The following is a 21,647-nucleotide window of genomic DNA, read 5'->3' as shown; positions in this document are numbered from 1 at the left end:
TTTCTAATCCGGTGACCTATGATTTTTATGGCATTTTTTTGTTTCTTAGATGATTGTCCTTCAGTATCCAAAGTTTAAAGAAATTCTGTTATTGGGAAAATTTTTGCCCATCTCATATACAGGAAATTCTAGCATACGCCTTTAAACCCCCAACTGCCATATAAAAGCCACAAGATGGTGCTGGGGCAGATTTTTATATAAATTATGCATGTTTCACATCAGAGAGCCCTTTTTCAAAATTTTAAATAAACCACTGAATCAAAAGTTATGAAAAATTGCATAAATACACATTGAAATATTCTTTATCAATTGGTGTTTTTATTTTTTAAAACAAAAAATGCTGAAGTATAGTTTCAAAAAATTATTTAAACCTAACTGCCAAAAATTTGAATTTGCTGGGAGGAGCTAATGAGGTCATGAACCCTAGAGGAACAGAGAATGTAAACAATTCCCACGTGGTTAATTTTATCAACAAACTTGATCGTCAGAAGGCTTCATATGTATCAATGGAATTAACACCTAGAGTGCATTGCAAAAGTTCTCCAGAAAGTAATTTTGAATTTTTAAACCAAATAGAATATCATAGTCATTTCTACAGTTATATTTTTATATGTAATATCATAAAAAATGTTTTAAAGAAATAGGGAACTACTAATAACAGACATATAGTGATAAATATTATTTCAAATTTATTAGTCCTTATCACAGCAGCACTTGCTAATTTGTGTGTATTGTTCTGCATCCCAGATTTAAATAGTTTATTATTTCTACATTTATGTGCTAGGTTATCTCAATTAATGGACCAGCCAGTAATGACAGAATTTTAGTTAAATGAATGTTTGATTTTGAGTTTCATTGTTAAATTTACATAAACAAGATTAAAAATCAGGAATGCTAGTCTTGACTCAATTTTTCATAGGATTGATACTGATACGGATGCACAATATGGATAATAATAGTTTTTAACCATCAAAACATGCAAACTAATTAAAATTTCTTCTTCAACTGACCATTGTTTACATTTGCCTGTGAATCATTTAAAGTGAGCTATTTTTAGCTAACAGACAGCGTAGAGTAGCATTGTTATTTGATAGGCTCCTCCTACAAAACTTACTGCCAGGGTAGTAAATGTTGGGGCTTTAAATTAAGGGTTCTAGTGAATGTAAAAAATCCGATCTTTTTGACAATTTTACCGAAATGAAATGATATTTCAACAAGGGTGCAGAATGTCACAATATACGCCCGTCACAGCAAATTTGTTTACACTAGCACCTGTATTTGCAAATGGTATTTTAATTTTCTAGTTGTTTACAATGTTGTTTTTTTTTAGAAATTATTGTAATTCTTTTATTTTTCTAAGTCCACAAAAAAAATCCTTACCAGGTAGAGATACCTTAAAATACACCCAAAATTTGAAAGTAACATCAATGTTGTACCACAGAAAAGTGGTCTTGGTTTTTTCCTACGGTCAATTATAAAAAAGTTACAATGTAAGTTATTTATAGTAACAACTAAGGGAAGTTAATCTTTAAAGAGAAAAAAAAAAAAAAAAAAAAAATCGAAAAAAAAAAAATTACAAGTCCACACAAAAATCCTTACCAGGCAGAGATAGCTCAAAATACACCTCAGAATTGGATGTAACATGCATGTTGTACTACGGAAAAGTGGTCTCGATTTTTCCCTACGACTTGTAATGAAAAAGTTACAATATAAGCTATTTATAGTAACAGCAAAGGGAAGTAATTCAAAAGAAGGGACCAGTGCATGACACTCCGTCTCATGATGGTGTACAATTGTGCCAAGTTACATCAAAATCCCTCCATGCATGAAGAAGAAATGCTCCGGACAAAGTCATTCTTGTATCTGACCTTTGACCTTTAAGTGTGACCTTGACCTTAGACCGAGGGACCTGGTTCTTGCGCATGACACTCTGTCTCATGCTTGTGAACATTTGTGCCAAGTTGTATCAAAATCCCTCAATGCATGAAGAAGAAATGCTCCGGACAAAGTTTTCATTCTTGTATCCTTTGACCTCTAAGTGTGACCTTGACCTTATCCCTAGGGACCTGGTTCTTGCGCATGACACTCCGTCTCATGATGGTGAACAATTTTGCCAAGCTACATCAAAGTCCTTTCATGCATGAAGAAGATATGCTCCGGACAAAGTTTTCATTCTTGTATCCTTTGACCTCTAAGTGTGACCTTGACCTTAGACCTAGGAACCTGGTTCTTGCGCATGACACTCCCTCTCATTATGGTGAACAACTGTGCCAAGCTACATCAAAATCATTCCATGCATGAAGAAGATATGCTCCGGACAAAGTCATTCTTGAATTTTTCATTCTTGTATCCTTTGACCTCTAAGTGTGACCTTGACCTTAGACCTAGGGACCTGGTTTTTGCGCATGACACTCCGTCTCATGATGATGAACAATTGTGCCAACTTTCATCAAAATCCCTCCATACATGAACAAGATATGCTCCGGACAAAGTCATTCTTGAATTTGACCTTTGACCTCTAAGGGTGACCTTGACCTTAGACCTAGGGACCTGGTTCTTGCGCATGACACTCCGTCTCATGATGGTGAACAACTGTGCCAAGTTTCATCAAAATCCCTCCATGCATGTAGAAGATATGCTCCGGACAAGGTCTGTGGACGCCGCCCCGCCCGCCCGCCCGCCCGCCCAACCGCCCATCCGCCCGCCAGGGGCGTTCCCATAATACGTCCCGTTTTTCAAACGGGCGTATAAAAACGAGGCTTAGTACGAAAGCAGAAAATCTTGATGACTGTCGGTCTTACATGTTTCTGGTTTTCCCTTGAATTGAAATTTGTTTTATCTCGACGGTCGTTGACACTTACTTGAAATCATTTATTTTTCCGATGATCATCAAAAAGTACTTGGATATAGCGAATATGCAATGCGAAAGCATGCAGACGACACCTAGCGGGAGCGAGGACTTGTAGGGTCACAACGACAATGCAGTCGTAGATATAAACGTATTCAAGCTCCTATTAATTATTTTATTAACTTACATTTTACTTTAAATTTGCATTGTAACGACCAGACATAACCGACAGACGTCAAAATGTAATAAAAGAAATCAGGTCTTAGCTAAAGGACTAAAAATGAAGTGATTTAACATACAAAAAATATAATAAATTGTAACTGAATAAATTTTGGAAGAACTGCGTTGCTGTCCACTGAATTCCTTTTAATCTAAACGTTTAAAATGCCCATTACATTACCAAAGCGAGAAATTGTTAAAATCGTGATATACTGCGACAGTTTTCAATCCGGGGCGCTGTAGGGAGCCAGGTATTACTGTGGGATTTTCTGCCGTTTCCTTTGATAAGGCCATTGATTATCCCACTAAACGGAAATACGGCCCACTGAAATCCACGCTTATTTTCATTCGTGAAAAACTATGTACTTTTGTGTATTTTTACTGTCCAAAAACCCGCGAAGTTCCCGATAACATACACTTCAATGTAGTACGCAATGAAGAAAATTACTGTTGAACAGCCAACTCCGCGGGACCAGTCTGCCGGGTTACGGGGAAGTAGGGATGGGGACATTGGTCTAACACCGACTTCTCAACCCGTAGTAGGTGGGTCAGGTCCACAGCCATTTCTACATGACATCTTAGTCAAACTAATTTGACATGATCCTATAGAGATATTTTTTTTCATTTGGGCAATATCTCTACTCGATCTTTAGATTGCACCGTCACAAAAATAAAACAATCTAAACGTCGAATTATTTCGACTACATGACATCTCTACTCGTTTTTTCTTCAGTATTCGAGCGATTCAGAAAACAGAGAAATAATTATAAACGTGTTAATTCATGCTCTATAACTTATTTGACATTATCGCCAGATTAAGTTAGTCCGTGACAGTGCCTGGAACTTTGTTCTATCACCAGCTTAAGTAGGCCCAACAGTCATGTCATCAGGTGTTCCGAGCCATTCCGCATATCAACAGTATGTACCTTGCAACTACCTCATTGAAGATAAACAATGACAACAACTCATTATTGAATTAACTAATTTTAATTTGTTTTCCACAAAATTTACACATTACATAACAAAAACATTTTATGACATTTTTCATGACTGAATAGAAAAACAAAAAAAAACAAAAAATGGTGAAAAATGTATAAATATTGTGGCATCAAAATTCACTCTGGTGGAATTGTTTGTAGCAACTGCACAGCAAAACCAAGTAACAACAAAGATCAGGGAAACTGTATTAATTCTAAAATAACAAAACTATTCTACAGTTTCCAAAAATTATCAGCATGTTGCAGATCTTCTCAAAATCCAGTAAATGCCAAACTTTTGAAGAAAAACAAATCCGCCAACTGAAGCAATTCAAAATTATATATTTGAGCCGCGCCATGGGAAAACCAACATAGTGGGTATGCGACCAGCATGGATCCAGACCAGCCTGTGCATCCACGCAGTCTGGTCAGGTTCCATGCTGTTCGCTTTTAAAGCCTACTGCAATTAGAGAAACCGTTAGCGAACAGCATGGATCCTGACCAGACTGCGCGGATGCAAACCCACTATGCTGGTTTTCTCATGGCACGGCTCATATTTGATATTTTTCAGATCTGAAATTACCATATATTTAGCAGTTATATTTCAACCAATCACTAAGTAAAATGAAATACATACCCTAGGCTTCTGTTTCTTTGACCTGTTCCTGGATCTTGATGTCTGAAAATGGAAAAACAGTGATAAGTATACAATTTATCAGATAACGTAGTGTTTGAGTTTTACGCCATACGAAGGTGGTCGCCATCCAAAACAGATGTGAAGTATGGTTGACTTTGGACATAGCACTGTCAGGTTGAAAACAGGTGATGCATGGAGTAAAACTGTAAATCTCTAGATTGTTAATTGAGCAGTCCAACTGAATGAGGTTACTGAGTTGTATTCATTTTTACATACAACAGAAATTGCAACTTTTGGTTGTATATTTTTATGATTTGACAGCACTGTCAATATACATACCGATAATGAAAATTGATGCATATATACTGTCTGTATATTTTTATTTGCAGAGTTCTAACAAAACTATCTAGTACAAACAAATCCACTTTGTAAACCTATCAAGAAACTTTCAAATAAAAGAGAATGCATGTTTTAGAACACAGGGGTCAGCCTTAAACTCTTGAAATGCGGAATACTGGGTATCGAATTTGTAATGGGGATTGGGTATCGAAACTGTAATGGGATATTATCAATAATTGCTCAATAAAGATGAAATATAATGAGTTTTATCATAATCATTACATACTTAAACATAACAAAAAATCTTTAAGCTTCATGTCTCTAAACTTACAAAACAACTGGCAACTGCCTCTAAACTTCAGGTTCTTCTGCCTGACCGATTAAGACTTATGAACCCACATCTGATTAGTGGAAATCTGTATTTAGCGAGTATCTTGATCTTCATGCAACTGGTAGCCGAAATATTTGCAGTGCAAATACAAGTACGCATACCGTAAGGAATATTTGGTTTTAAGTGTAGGATTGAATATCTTTCACTAAGTAGAATTAAGACACAATATTTTTAAGGTTGGAGTAGCTACAAGTTAATATGTAAGATCTGGTGAAAACAAGTTTCAGGTAACAGGAGTTTGAGTGCCCCTAAAAAAATCTTTTTATTTCTTGTCTTCAATTACTTGAACCAAACTTTATATATTTTGTAGTTCTATATCAGTGAAAAACATTTGAATCTCTTTATTTTTCACTAACAATATTTTTCACTGTGCATCTCACTATTCAAATAATTCACTGAAAAACATAATCAAATGCTTTATTTACCTTGCAAACTTTTCCAGGTGTTTTCTTTCTTTCTGTTGTAGTAACAATGGTGCCAACATCCTTTTTGCCTATGGCTACATCTTTCGTCTGACGCTCTGCCTCTATAGTGACTGTTCCCGATACTGAAATACACAAAATTCAAATTTCACTAATATTATACATCAAGCATAAATTTCTCTATCCAGCAGGCAGGGTGGTTGGTGCCTGTAAATATCTATTTTCAGTCATGATCGGCCTGCATGCAGGCTTGTCTTGGTCTTCACTGGTTGCAAAGGCAGAATCACTTGCTGCCAGCAGGCTAAAGGTTGAACTGCTTGGCATTCAATCTGCATTGAGTTTTCCTGAATGGAATATATTTCTTTTCCCTTTCTATGCAATAAAACAAAGCTTGTAAAACAATTATTGCCTTTATCTTGAACAGAAATAGGGAGAATGACTGTTATGTTCTTACCAGTACCTTTTCGATCTCGTGTAGGCCTTTCCTGTTTGGGTAGACTTGACTCAACAACTTCATCATCAAATCTTTTACGCTTTATTGACCTTTTCGAACTTCGTCGCTCCATTGAGCTAGACAGATCAGGATTTGGTTGATACCTTGATGACATATGTGTTGCTGATGTTGTTAAAGAAACTTTAGGAGTTTGTTGCATTGCCATGGAAACATTTGGTAATGTTGATTTCTGTGAAGTTGATGGTAAAGCTTGTGTTGCGAGGATACCAATTTTTGTTGTGACTGGCGCACTAATATTAGAAACTGGCAAGGGTGTTGCTGTCATAGTAACTGCAGGTGTCAAGGTCACTCCTGCCTCAGTATGAGACTGTGTAAGGGGATCTGGTACTGTTGCTGAGGGCAGTGTTGCCATAGTTGCTGACAGTGATGAAGATGCATTTTGGATTTGGTCTAACTCCATCTTTGATCTACAAAAAAAAAAATAATAAGAGGATATTTCACAACAAGTGTCTTTTCATGCAAAGCAGCATAAACAAGAGCTGTCACAGGAGACAGTGCGCTCGACTATTTCCATGCTGGATAGTGAAACTGGCCACATCTGTCTGAGGAAACTAGAGCTGTCACTGGAGTGTTTAATGACTCCAATTGTGGATGAAGATATTGCACAACAGCCTGAGTCTATGTCAAAAATATCAACTTAAAGTAATAAGATAGGTAAAGATAAAATGTATCAAAAACACTATATAAGTATATCCTAAGCAAAAACTTAAAGGGGCATAATTCATTAAATATTGGTGCCAGAGTTATGCAGCTTGTGTCAAATAGTGTGGGTGATGATGTTGAACAACTATTTTAAGTTTGAATCAAATCCATTCAGTAATAACAGAGACAGAGTGAAAGTGCATCAAAACTTTAACCTAAAATTCTAAGGAAAAAGGGGGAATAATTAATGAAAAATTGGTGCCAGAGTTATGTACCCTGCATCATATGGTGTGGGTGATGATGTTGAACAACTATTTTAAGTTTGAATCAAATCCATTCAGTAATAACAGAGACAGAGTGAAAGTGCATCAAAACTTTAACCTAAAATTCTAAGTAAAAAGGGGAAATAATTCATAAAACATTGGTCCCAGAGTTATGCACCTTGTGTCATATGATAAAGGTAATGATGTTGAACAATTGTTTAAGTTTGAATCAGATCCATTCAGTAATAACAGAGATAGAGTGAAAGTGCATAACACTTTAACCTGAAATTCTAAGTAAAAAGGGGAATAATTCATGAAAAATTGTGCCAGAGTTATGCATCTTGTGTCATATGCTGTGGGTGATGACGCTGTACAACTATTTTAAGTTTGACTCAAATCCATTCAGTAATAACAGAGGTAGAATGAAAGTGCACCAAAACCTTAACCTGAAATTCTAAGTAAAAAGGGGGAATAATTTATGAAAAAATGGTGCCAGAGTTATGCACCTTGTGTCATATGATGTGGGTGATGATGTTGAACAACAATTTTAGGTTTGAATCAAATCCATTCAGTAATAAAAGAGATAGAGTGAAAGTGCATCAAAACTTTAACCTGAAAATCTAAGTGAAAAGGGGGGATAATTCATGAAATATTGGTGCCAGAGTTATGGCCCTTATGTCAGATGATGTGGATGATGATGAGGAATAAGTATTTCAAGCTTGAATCAAATCCATCAAGTAATTACAGATATAAGTTGAAAAAGAGAAAGTGCACCAAAACTTTAACCAAGGTGGGGAAGCGGAAAGACGCCGACGCCGGGGCGAGTAGGATAGCTCTCCATATACTTCGTATAGTCGAGCTAAAAATTATTTGACAAATATACTTTGCCTAATGAGTATTATCATTCTAAGCAATAAGGGGTTCATCAAAAGCCTGAGACAAACAGCTAGAAGACATGGTAAACGTCTGGTATGCGAAAATAGAGTATTATGTATTACGAACTGTGGTGGCCTAACAGAAAAGGAACCTGGCCCGCAATAGGGAGGGCGAAGGTTCAAGCCCTGTCGAAGGCAGGACTTGTTACTGAAGATAGACTGGTTGGTGAGCCGCCAGCTAGTTAAATAATGGTTACCGATTGCCTACCTGCCTGATGCCTGGCATTAAAAAAATAGGAATCTCGAAGTAATGCTGTTCAATGTATGTAGGTGTCTCATAAGCCAACTTGGCTGGCCTTTTATAGGGGTGACACTATAATAATTTTACAATTAAACAAACACTTTACTTTACTTTTTATATTAACTATTGTATTATAGTTTTCAAAAATTGCATTGACAATTAAATATTTAGCTGAAATTCATTTAGAGATGGTACCTAAGGCTACCTATTCAACGACAACAACAACAAATCAAGTGCAAAACTGAAGCGAATATCGCTTATCTCATGCTAGCAATATCTTAACACAGCACCGTACAGTAAACACGGGAACTTTTGACAGCGAAACTGGCTTCGTCATTTTGATGGATTAGCTAAAGAAAGGTGATTGTCATCTTCTTTTTAAATAGCAGAACCGTTTTATTCATACTAAAGAACGTCTGAATTATATTAACAGAAGTTTCTGTAACGGCAGATTCCGCAAGGTAAATGCCATTCCACACGCCTCAGTCAATATGCGAATTAGGTACATTTGTAAACACAAGGTGCGTGTTATAAAAAGTGAAATAACTTCTTTTGGCACAGTTTTTTTGGTATGGTTTTGGTGTGACCATCAGATAGAATATACATTTTTATATCGCTCTGTTTTTAACTCATACATTTTGAGGCCCTGATTATTCTTGGCAAACGAATTTTGTAAAATGCTGAGGGATTCGATGTCTAGTGTTATTTCTAGAGCGACGCAGCGGGGCGCCCCGCCCTGCCCTTTTTTACTGCCGCCACGCTGCCCTTTAAATGCGCCATCCTGCCTTTGATCTTATGCTAAATCCCGCCAATTTCTCTGTTGACATGCCTCGCCGACACTGTCGTAAAATTCTTAGTCTATTTATATTTTTTCTCACGAATAATGTGTTCTTTCCTATGATCATACCATACCTGTAAATTATCGGCAGTAATGAATAAAAATAATTGTATTTTGAATTATTTCATTCGGAAATGAAAGATAGTGCTAAACTTTTTTGTTTGAATAATTATTCATACTCATAGATCTTGAAGTAAACTATATTTTTGGGAAATACAACCGAATCTATGCTTACTTTGTTTACATAACTAAATAGTCCTAGAAAAGTTATCTGTCACTGGCTTCACTTTTCCAAGTAGGACCAAATTTTTCAGATTAAATATTGCCTTTCAGCATGAAAAATGAAGCATGAAAATTAAACCATTATATAACTGAGGCACACCGGTATTAACTTTTCAAAAGAAAATAATACCAGATGCAAATTTTTAGGTACCATCTCTAATTCATTACAAATGCAAGATTGTAAAATTATTATTAGAGAAAAAATGACACAAGATGTTTCATTAACGTGATTGACTACCTTTAAATAATAGAAATTACCTCAAGTGTAAAACTGACATGCATTAAACACAAATAAGTGTATGTATTTGTTTCAATTTCAAAGAAATCAATCACTTTACCAAAATATAAATGAAAAAGGATCCTTGCCAGAATTATCATCTCCTTACTACCTATCATCCCCCCCCCCCACCACCTTGTTAATATTGATAATATACAGCATCAGTTAATGAATGTTGATGCAGTCTCAAAGGAGAAGCTCCTGTCTGCGTAAGTATTTCAGAGTGATAATGACACAGTAAATGACACGGACAGCCAAGCAACAGTGGAAGGTGGAATTCTAGATGATAAGTTGAGTATTGAAGAAGGGCCTATTTGAGAAGAAGGAAATGATCTGAAGAAGGTCAAAAGAGAACACAAAAGCAAACAAAGGGAAACAATGGATAAAATTGTAGCTGGAAAAGAAATTACTGAGGATTCGAAGTAACTGCTAAAATGAGTGAACATGAGAAGAACCAAAAGAAACCTAGCCCGAGTAAACATGATATTTAGTGAAGTATAAAAAAGATAATGTAAATGTAGCAGTTTCAGTACCAGTGTCCGCAAAGCCTGGTCCTTCACATATTAATTTGATTCCGGATGCCGATACAGATGAATCAGATGCAATGATTGATGAAGAAGAGTTATGCTACCAGTGTAAGAGATACACTCCAGAGGAAGTTTCCAGGAGTATCTCTATCAATTTTGTCAAGTGGGAACTTTTTAATAATGTAATCAGGGAAAAACATGCAACCACTGGGTCCATCAATCCATCAATACAGATTCAAAGAAGAGGTGACTCTTTCCTTTGTCCATGTTGTGACAAGTTAGAATAAAAAGATAAACATACAATAAACTTGTTTAAAACTATGTATATAGATAAAACAGTTAAAACTTTACATATTTAGTATTTAAAAGTTTATAGTGGTCTACAATTTTCAAACACATCGTTTTGGTTGTCCAAAAACATGGTCCAGGTTGTCCCCAATATGGTCCGGGTTGTCTGGTCTGGTTTGTATACCAATGGATAATATACCCTGTTGTCTCCCAATTTCGTGACTGTTAGCTTGGATTTTCGTGCATGCGCAGTACAGCCGACAGACTTGTTACTTTAATTACATCAAATAACAGATGAACTATTAACACTTAATTTAACTGGAGCCACTGGACCCTCAAAACTCTTTAATCTGTAGCATAAAGATATCAAACATCACATACACGATTTGTATATTGTAAGTGATCTGCATCTCTCAGAAGCAGTTTCCTCAAACTGACTTTTGATTGGCTGCTCATTTAGTGTCAAGGTTGTTATCATGAATAGTAATTTATAGCTCAATTCCAATATTAAATGTGATTCATATTTAGTCAAGTTATGTAATTTCTTCTCATATTTTTGCCAGTTACTTACCAGTTTAAATGAGATCATGAAGATAAAAGTATCAATTTAGAGAATAAAAATAACGAGAATTCAAGAAATTAACTCCAACTGTTAACATTTGGTAAAAAGTTTGTTAAATGTCTAACTGTTTAGTTTATACATGTTATAAATATATTTACAGTCACTGAATCATTCATTTAAAGATTTACAGGTCATTAGTATTTAGTCAGAAAGTTTCTTTAAAATAAATTTTATTGCAGTCTGGGGGAGTACCTATACTTACATTTTTTTCTAACCAATACATCATAATGAAGTGATAATAATAAGACGTAAACTGGGCGCTGGAAGTATAAACTAGAATGTGTCTGTAGGACACAGGGTGTGCCCCCCACTGGTACATTTGTCACAAATAAGGGGAAATAATTCAAATGTTTGCAGTCTTAATGGGGTATAGCCAAAAAAAAAATATGAAAAGGATTCATTATTCTATACCACATACTTTTTGAGCTATGAGCATCACAAACAAAAAATCCACTATTTTGGCTATTTCAAGGGCCATAACTCTGTAATAAATGCTAAGATTCTCAAGAAGAATGCCAAATTTGCAAGGTCACATTATGATAAAGACTCAAGCAAGGTTTCATAAATTTACATTACTTTTTGAGTTAGGCACATAATTAGGTGAAAATGTGCATTTTTTTTACTATTTCAGGGGCCATAACTTTAAACATATGGGGAGGAGCCAGCAAATAAGTAAGAAGTATGTAAGTTAATATCATGATAAAGACTCATGTAAGTTTTCACCCATTTATATCATACTTTTTGAGCTAGGTGCATCACAAGGTGAAAATGTGCGTTTTTGACTATTTCAGGGGCAATAACTCTATAAATAGGGGGTGGACCTAGATGAAAAATAGGATGTGCGCAAGTTCATATCATGATTAAGACTCATGCAAGGTTTCATTAATCTATATCAGATACTTTTTGAGCTAGGCGTGTCACAAGGTGAAAATGTGCATTTATGACTATTTCAGGAGCCATTACTCTAAAAATAGGAGGCGGAGCCAGACGAAAAATAGGAGGTGCGCAAGTTCATTAGTTCATATCATGATAAAGACTCATGCAAGGTTTAATCAATTTATATCAAATACTTTTTGAGTTAGGCGCGTCACAAGGTGAAAATGTGCATTTTTTACTATTTCAGGGGCCATAACTCTGCACAAAAACATGTTGGACAGTAGTGCAACAGTGGTAGTGAATAGTGGAACAGTAATAGTGAACATAACTATAAAACTCAAATGTACAGTGTACAACATTTTCAGGAGCACCTCCATGAAACTGGTGGCTAACTCTACTAACAGCAGGTGGATTCATGCAATTCTTATGTTTATAATGGAAAATTTAGGAGATATTTTCAATAAAAACATAAAGGCAATCGATGTTTTAATATTGTTACCTGCATCTTCAACATTTTCTCTCTGTTATATGGTCAGCAATCTATGAGCAAAAAAGTGGTACAGAAATCAGACGTCATGTAGTTTGCCCATGCATAAAATCAGAAAAATATCCTGGCACAACCAGTTTTCGACCGCTTAACAAGTTTTCTGTCCAGTTTTGTGCAAATGCAAGTCCAAATCTTTGGTTTACTGTCTCACACTTTATATCAGCATAAGTGCTATAAAAGCATACCAATTAAGTTTCCAGTTTCTTACTGATCGAATCCCTGGCATGATGATTTTGAAAGCCGTCAGTAGGAAGTCATGCTGAAAAATTACAACCTTAATCCGACCACAGGTGGTATTTTCCTTCCAGCAAAAAGAAACAGCACTTAACTTTTACTGTAGTTTCATTACAAGATGGCAAACATAGAACACTCACAAATCAAGTCTGGTAACAAACACCAAAACCAACATGGCAGATCAAAATACTGTAAGTACACTTGCCTAAATTGGCACCTAGATTACAGGGGGTAGGGTAAAGTAAATGGCAGACAACAGTTAGTGCATTATCTTACAGGGGGTAGGGTAAAGTAAATGGCAGACAAAAGTTAGTGCATTATCTAAAGAGTCCTATGCACAAGGTACAATGTTCCTGAAAATATCTCTTTTCCAGCATTAAATCAGGATTTCACGGTACTGAGAAGATTATGATAAATCTAATTAATAAGGGCCATACACTAATTGGTACCACATGGTCCATACACTAGATTCATAATAGATATCAGTTTGTTTTTGCTGACACATCTCATTTCATATCTATTGCCATGCAGTTTTGATACTTCTGTGGGACCTGTCAGAAAATTATTTACTTTATATAAGTACAAAGAGTTTGAATAATATGTAACAAAGAAAAAATATAATGATTAATATTTTCGCAGCCCGTATATTAATAAACATAATTTTTAAAATGTGAAAAGATGTACAAAGTGTTTATAATTTGGCATAGTAACCAGTTCTAATTTATGTAATAGAAATAACTCTAAACCCTAGAGGGCGTGGACGGTAGCATGCAGCATTTCCAACACAATCAATGAACCGGCTCAATTAAACTGAGCCTGCAACATTTTCATTTTTGTCATTGTTTTTTTTTAAAGATACTATAAGAAAGGTTGGGGTCATTTTAATGTAATGTTAAAATCAAACTAATAGCTTATAATCAGTTAGTAAAATAATTGTTAGGGGACGAAAATCGTGTATGTGGACAGTGGCAGAAAAGTTAGCTAATATTTTAGCTCCAGCATGACAACAATTAGTCTGAGAAAAAGTCCCAAAAAATGAATTCTCTAAATTTCGCTGGAGGATACTTTAAATTTGTAATGCATTTGAATGCCTATCATAAAACTTGAAAAAAAAATGTTTTAAAGTTATATAATTGAGAAAACTCACAACTTACTTGATACCTTTTCCCTCAATTTTGGTAATTCACCACTGCACATAGAAAATTTCCAATTTGACCAGGGGCCTTTTCCCCCAAAAGCCCTAGAAAAGCCTGGCTATGCTGTCGCAAATTATTTCATGGGCGTATAATGGTTCTGCTAAATATAATTCTTAAATAACACTTATTTATACATTTGATGTTTAAATGATTAGGCATTTTCTTAAATATTTCATAAAAAATACTGAATTGTGTCCTGGACATTCTGAGGAAGGTGAAAAGCGAACGTGCTACAGATATATTATTCTTTTACTTTGTGGCTCAAATAACTTGAACAATATGAATTATACATAGAATATTTTTTTGTTTTATTGTAAGATTGAAATTTATAAATAAAGTGTATTCTCTGTTCTGTTCAACCAGATGCAAAATTTTAAAACCATATATTGATAACCAGCGAATGCTATTTTTGATCATACATGTAAAACAAATTTTCTTTAATTTTCATGTTTTAACTAAATTTTACACACGCTTCATCTCTAGTTTCTTACGAGGAAAGGTTATAATGATATTTTTACTATATTCACAGTAAGAAAACACAAATGAACATAAATGTGGCAGTTAATTAAAAGCAGTAGGGTAAACAGTATCACAGCTTTCCACAGCCTACCCACTGTGAGATCATTGATCTGCAAGTGTTTTATTGCCTGTTAATTATTAATCCCTTATTATCAGTTATTATGCACATTAGTTACACTTGCTATTTTTTAGCAAGGCAGTGTACCTTGTGCAAAGGGGTATAAAGTAAACTATATCATGTGCTCAATTACTCCAGACATGGAGGTAATATAGTCTATTAGAGATGGAGTGCGGACGAGATAATTGGTGCTAATTATTTATTATACCACATATTGTTCCTTGCTGAGCTCCTTTCAGAATCCTACGAGAGATATCACCACAGACACCTAATTATCACTATTTCACATGTAATTAAAGTAATCCTTTGAACACACTGTGTGGCACCGCGGTCTTATCGTTAATCAGCAATTGCATCGAAATTTCAACAAAACGGAAGTTGTGGGAGACATATGCGCGCGTGTCATATATTGAAACTAATTAATACAAACAATGCGCACTGCGGGGGATTCATTGGTAGAATGAATGTACTACTATTTAAAGCATGCGTTTCTGTGATATTGTAACTCTTCAGATAGCTGTGACTAAATAAAGTAAGTACTTACAGTTTTCTATGTAGTCATCTTAAACTAAATTCTTTTAAATTTCCTAAAATTTCCTAAAACATTTATACATGTTAAATTAAAGTCAAGGTATCAATTTTTTATTTACTGGGTATTAAAAACGTGAGCAGTTGTGAGCATTTTGAATTTTGACCATGATTTTAGACTGCATATTTTACGTTATTGGTCTTGATTACAAGTTTATATAAGTCGTTCATATAACTATATTAAACTTCATTTATTTGAGTAGTTATTCAGTTACCTGTCCACTTCTTCGTGTATTTATTTATCTATTTATTTATTTGATTATTCAATTCATTTCGCAGATTTGAAGCTAGTGTGAAATCTCCCTGATAAATTGGAACTTTTTTGTTGCTATTTTTGTCGCACGATCTGGAGGTCAGTGCCTGTAAAGTAGTCTGGCTAGATAATCTTTTTTATTTTAGAAAAAAAATCTGTAAAAAAATCTGACTTCATCAGTCTTGGCTCTGATTATCTATGGTATGTTTTGAGAAGACAAGGGACATACTTATACAAAATTTGAATAGCCTCAGGAGTTATCTCTTTTGAACAAAACATACTGTCTGAACACAGACTACCTGTAAAGATGCACATGTTTTTTTTTGTTTTTTTTCTGGGTTTTTTTATGTGCCTTGTATTTCACTCATTCGTCTAATGTACATGCATACAGACAAGACAAGAGATGATATAATGTTCATATACAATCTGTACTGTATATACATAATAAACTCTGCTAAAATGGATTTGTATGTCAGAAATATTACGTTATAACCTCATTAAAATTTTATAATAAAGTGAAATTTCGTTTTCTTACTTTTCTTGTCTTTACATTCTGGACATATCCTGGGACCCCCCGACATAGTTTCAGCTGTCAAATTGGCACACGAATAGTGCCACCATTCGAATTCGCGTTTTACATGTTCGCAATTAATCATTACCCTATCGTTTGGCTGTTCACTTGGACAATATGGCCAGTCATTGTCAAAATCACAACATGTCCCTGTTTCTTGGAATTAATTCATCAGAAAAGAAAATCCGTTTAAAATCTTCATTTTCTTAATCATTATTTGCCATAAGTAACACTTATAATAAAGTCTTTCCAACATGTTTATCAATTATAATTGCATGACCATGGAAGACATGTAAAATGCGTGTATTTCGTCAACGTTAATTGCCAAAGTGTCAGCGTTTACAAAACAACGTCAGAATGTGTATTTGAAGTGTCAGGTAGTTACTAAACGGAAAATATCGGAACATCCCGATCCCAGTATCGGACTATTTCGGCCGTTTATCGGGTCTCACTCGATAAACTCCGTAAGGAGCAACATGGTATTTGATTAACACCTAATTGCTACTGTTTGGAAGGTACTTATCAGAGGATAACAAAGCCGCGGTGCCGCACAGTGTACCTTTGAAGTGCTTTCGTCCGCACTCCATCTCTATATTACCTCCATGCTCCAGAGAACCAGGGTGTCACATCTGCTACATTGATAGCTGTCACAGATGACAATGTATTATATTATTGCTAAGCTTTTGACACCTTCCGAATATTTCAGATTGCTCAGAAAATGAAGAAAACTGTTGCAAGGACAGGCATCAAGATTGCATTGTCAAAATAATTTTATAACAGTATGCTTCACAATTCTGGTAGTAAACATGTGTTAAGCAATATAGTTTTTTTATAATATACATTGTTAAGATATGTCTTTCTATGTTCCTGACGTATTATTAAGGAATAATAATATAATTTTTATGTAAAAAACTACAACACATGTGTGTTCTAACTGAATTTAATATATACAGAACATGTAGACTATAGTATAGCCAGTGTGCGACATTAACTTTTTAACACCGTAGCCAATGGGGCTACGGACTTCCAATTTTTTGTAGCCCGACAGAATTTTTCCTAGCCCCACTAATTTTTCGCTCAAGAATGAACAAGACTTTCATTCTAGTAATATTTAATTTCTTTCAATATACTGCTGTAGGTTGGTGAATATTGATATATTTCAGAAATTTGTATCAGTTTCTCAGAACTGATTTCAAAATCTGAAACAGTGTTCACAAAATTGTGCAGAAAGTCAAAGACACAGCCATGAAAAGAGATCTAAACAGCTTTGTAGACATGGTAGGCAAGAAATAGCTTGGCAGTAGACTGACCAGGGGTCTCACTAGGCCATTATTTTTTGGGAGAAGTCAATTATCCCTCAAACTGATTTAAGGAGAAGTGGGGAGACTTTAGGGAAAAGTTGGAAGACTCCATTAATTTTTATATTTCTACCTCGACGCTGTGAATTGATTCAATGACCACTCATTTTCTTGGTTACATCATTTTACCATACACATTTATACAGAGTCACCACTTCTGTGAACAGTTTCTCATGCAAATAAAACTGAAAGTAAACTGTGTCAAACCTAGAAATACATACCGGTATTCAAATCAATTCATCCATCAAAGTTAGTTTTACAAAGTTAATACTTTACATGTCGTTCTTTTACCATGGATACCAAATAATTGTGTCTATAATTCCAATTAATCGCATATGTAATTGACAATTCTTTAGAAAACGACTCGCACGTGTTGACAATTAAATGCTAAGTGTCAAAGACGTAACCGCGGCGCTGATTGGCCTATTACAACTGCCTCTTGTGAAACCGATAATTTGATTTGCTTTCACACTTCTCGCGAAAATCTCACAAGTACCTGAAGTAGGCGGAGCTTAAATTATGCTATCAGCTAGTGTGTATGTGTATTCAACGCACATAATGACATGGTGCAAACTGTCAAAAGATTAGCGGGTGCACATCCAAAAAAAAATTCGGGCGACTTGAATTCGCTTTGAGATTGGATTTGAGCGAAGTTTGAAGCTCCAAAGCAATTATTTTGCTCCCACGTTTGCATTGATCTTTTTGGTAAATTTATTCCTCAGAATTTTTCATAGCCCGACGGGCTACGGTCTGCCTATTTTCTGTCGCCCGAGCCGAATTTTCGTAGCCATTGGCGATCGGGCTACCGTTAATGTCGCACACTGTATAGCATGGAATTCTAAGAACTGATTCAACAAGTATAGTGTTATTTCTAGTGCTCAAAAAGGGCAGGGTGCTGCAAAAAAGGGGCAGGGTGCTGTCCGAAAAGGGCAGGGTGCCCTTTTAGATGTGAGTTACCATAGCAGTAGTTGCATTTCTAGATGTCTATAGTTAATATGTATTCCATTTATCTTTATTGCACACTTAAAAGACAAGTCACAGAATAAAGTGCTAAATCTTCCCAAAACTAGTAACAAGGGGCAGGACGTGAAGTGGTTGCACACTTGGTTCAAGCGAGCGAAATGGTCGCAAACTTACAAAATGGCGGATATTTACTGACATCTTCGCGTGTTCGCTTGTTTTTTTATCAGGTAAGATTGTTTCTATGGTATTCTGAACTCTACGGGTATGTGCATGCACTAGTTCCATGTCTACGTCACACTCGGTTTTGTGTTTCAGCGTCGTAGACATCGAATTCTCGAAGTTATTGAAGTTATAAAATGGTCATGTCAATGTTTTGATATTTGAAATGCGTCGTTTCTTGCCTATTTTTTCATTCTAATGATCAAACTAGCCTGTTTTGGGACCCTTAAACGTGACAAAACAACTCATTGTGAAGAACTCTATAAAAGTTTGGTTCTGCATGTTTTCAGGGGTAGTGCTATACCCAAATAAATCTTGTTCAAGCTCTTTTTTGTCGCACACTTGCACTTCAAGCAATTTCGGACGCAAACTTTTTCTGGAAAAATAGTGTCCAACTCTCGGAAAATGTTTATTGTGCAACTCGCTGAAGAGGCAAATCATGTAATTTTCTCGAAGTGGCAGCAGACAGACTGGAATGTAATAATTCTATTTCCAGTCACGTATAAATACGTTTGAGCACTAAATAGAGGTTTATTTTTTAGCTTTCTATGATTTTGGACCAAACATTCGCACTTGAGGTGATGATTCAAATCTGGGGCTGGTCAAATTCCGTATTACTGTACTGATAAAGACATGAAGTCACAATGGACTTGTTAAATCCGTGACATTTTAAATGAAGCTGTGATCATTTTACCTTCTGCGCGTTCAAACATTTTCTAGACTCTTGTAAAACACTGGAAAAAAATGTAAATCTTGCACATAAGGTGACATTTTTTTGCCGAGAAGCGGACATAGGGAGGTATCAGTAAAACGTAAATTTCATAATGGAACTGCGCAGAATGTTTTACTGAAGGTCAGTGTCTTGCTGGACACGATTGGTTCTGCCTTTGCGACCAGTGTTGATCATAATAAGCCTGCACAAAACTAGTTTTTTTAAGTAACAGGAGAAAATATGCCATTTCTTAAACGAGAGATTTGTGGACTTTTCACCTTTTATATAGGTAGGTTGAATTACAGTGCATGACATGGTACGATATATGTCGGCGCGCGCGCGCTCTGCGGTGCAGGAGCGTAGCCCAGAAAATCGGGTGCCTATGGTTATTACCTATAAACGCAGCAGTTATTTTAGGTAGGATGGTAGCTGAGTGAGTGCAAGTGTAGTTATTAGGTATTTCATGAATTATTCTTAGTCTATAATGAAGCTTCTGTTCATGTTGTAAGTCTTTCAAGCAGATTTGTTGACAAACCATCCATCAAGGGATGACATTGATAAATCATAACTACCCATTAAATATAAATCCTTAGAGGTGCCGGTTTAAAGAACAGCATAATGGACGGTCTTTCTATATAAGATGCTTTCTATTGCTGTTCATTAAAGACACTGACCTCTTTTTTTCTTGCTTAACCCTTAGCTTGCTGGACACGATTGGTTCTGCCTTTGCGACCAGTGTTGATCATAATAAGCCTGCACATATGTGCAGTCTTATCAAGATCTGCACCGTTCGCTATTCAGTCCGTATCTTTTGGTAAGCACACCTACAGTTAATGGTATTGTCCAAATTAACTGATGGACACGTTCATTATAGAAATTTAGCAGGGTAAGCGTTAATATGATCTTTCTTTAGAATGGAATATTTTTGTATTATGAACATGAATTTTTGTTTCTAAACTGTGTTTTAAAATGCTCCATAACAAGTAAAAACATGCCTATGTCGGTAATTGAACTCAGGCTGCCTTGGAAATAAAACTGCCTCGCATTCTTAACCAATACACCACGGTGAAACTGAAATTCGTACCTTGTGGTCATTAAATATAAAGGTTTATAATCAAATATATATATCTTTTTCTACGTCTCATTCTTGCATACATGCACTTTATACAATTACAATACAATAAAAACATAAAATTAAAGCAGTTTACCCCCAGTACCCCGTTACAAACACTTTTTTAAAGCAAAAACTACTGATGTGTTTCAATAACATATAATCTGTAAATAATCAAGGTTTTAAAGCCCTTTTATGTCTTACGATCTGTATATCAGCGCCTTCAAATGAATTATAAAATAAGATATAAGAATAAGACTGGATTTATTTAAGAGTCAGCAGGAAGACAAAAAGAAGATAAATATCTTAAAGAGGAAAAGGAAGGGGACCCTTCTGTTAGTTTTTTTTTAAATTAAGACTTTCAATCGTGCTAAACTAGGTGCGATTTTCCCCTTTCTGAAGTTTTTTTTTCTGGTTTTACTTTATGGTTTCATAGCAGCAAATGGAAGATTAGTGAAATATGGAATAGGTGTTTTGCTATGATGTGCATTAGCATTGTATATACCCAAGACCGAGTTTTTGATGCAATTTTTAGTCCCAATTCTAAGTTTCCATTCCCATTAATCCTGTATTTATAATTGACATTAAGATTTTTTTTAGATATATTTTACATAGAAAATATCATTATCGCACTATTATATGGTAAACTTGTGTTTTAATTTCAACAGATCTGAAATCGTTATACAGTATTGTATTTCATAGACCAATTTATTTTTCAGGAAACAATGCAAGATTCAGATGGGGATGAAAGTTTTCTAGAATGTGGCATTTGTGAAAAAAGGTTCCGCTCACAGTTTGGGCTAAAGCGACATTTGTTGTCACATGAGACGACAAACTACCACTGTATCGTCTGTGAAAAGGACTTTCACAATAGGTATTCTCTTAATGAACATATGCAGATACATAGAGAATGTAAACACCTTTGCACCATTTGTGGCAAAGGCTTCGCTAAACCATGCTTATTAAAGAAACATGAATTAACATTGCATAGTGAAGAGTCGCCGTATACTTGTTCAACATGCGGAAAGAAATTGATGTCACAAAGGAGTTTTGAAGCTCATACTTCTATACATGGGAATACTAACAACTCATTCAAGTGTTCAAAATGTGCGCGTACATT

At 35.3% G+C, this 21,647-nt stretch overlaps 1 protein-coding gene across 4 annotated transcripts in view; it reads right to left on the bottom strand.

The window, feature by feature from the left end:
• The window catches only part of LOC123546591 (microspherule protein 1-like), a 247,089-nt gene that overhangs the window by 21,263 nt on the left and 204,179 nt on the right, over positions 1-21,647 (bottom strand). For 3 of the 4 annotated variants that reach the window (XM_053550907.1, XM_053550909.1, XM_045333004.2), the window contains exons 2-4: positions 6,288-6,754; positions 5,837-5,958; positions 4,682-4,723 (exon numbers count right to left, since the gene is read on the bottom strand). In XM_053550907.1, the coding sequence (XP_053406882.1) occupies positions 4,682-4,723; positions 5,837-5,958; positions 6,288-6,754 (631 nt within the window). Of the gene's footprint in view, positions 1-4,681; positions 4,724-5,836; positions 5,959-6,287; positions 6,755-12,637; positions 12,660-21,647 lie in introns of those variants that run through there. The other variant, XM_053550908.1, reaches the window with a different exon arrangement.

Source organism: Mercenaria mercenaria, chromosome 9 (genome assembly GCF_021730395.1).
Source record: "Mercenaria mercenaria strain notata chromosome 9, MADL_Memer_1, whole genome shotgun sequence".
In the NCBI taxonomy this organism is placed as follows: Eukaryota; Metazoa; Mollusca; class Bivalvia; order Venerida; family Veneridae; genus Mercenaria; species Mercenaria mercenaria.
Note: the sequence above shows the minus strand (reverse complement) of the source record. Positions and strands in the feature narration are given on the sequence as shown.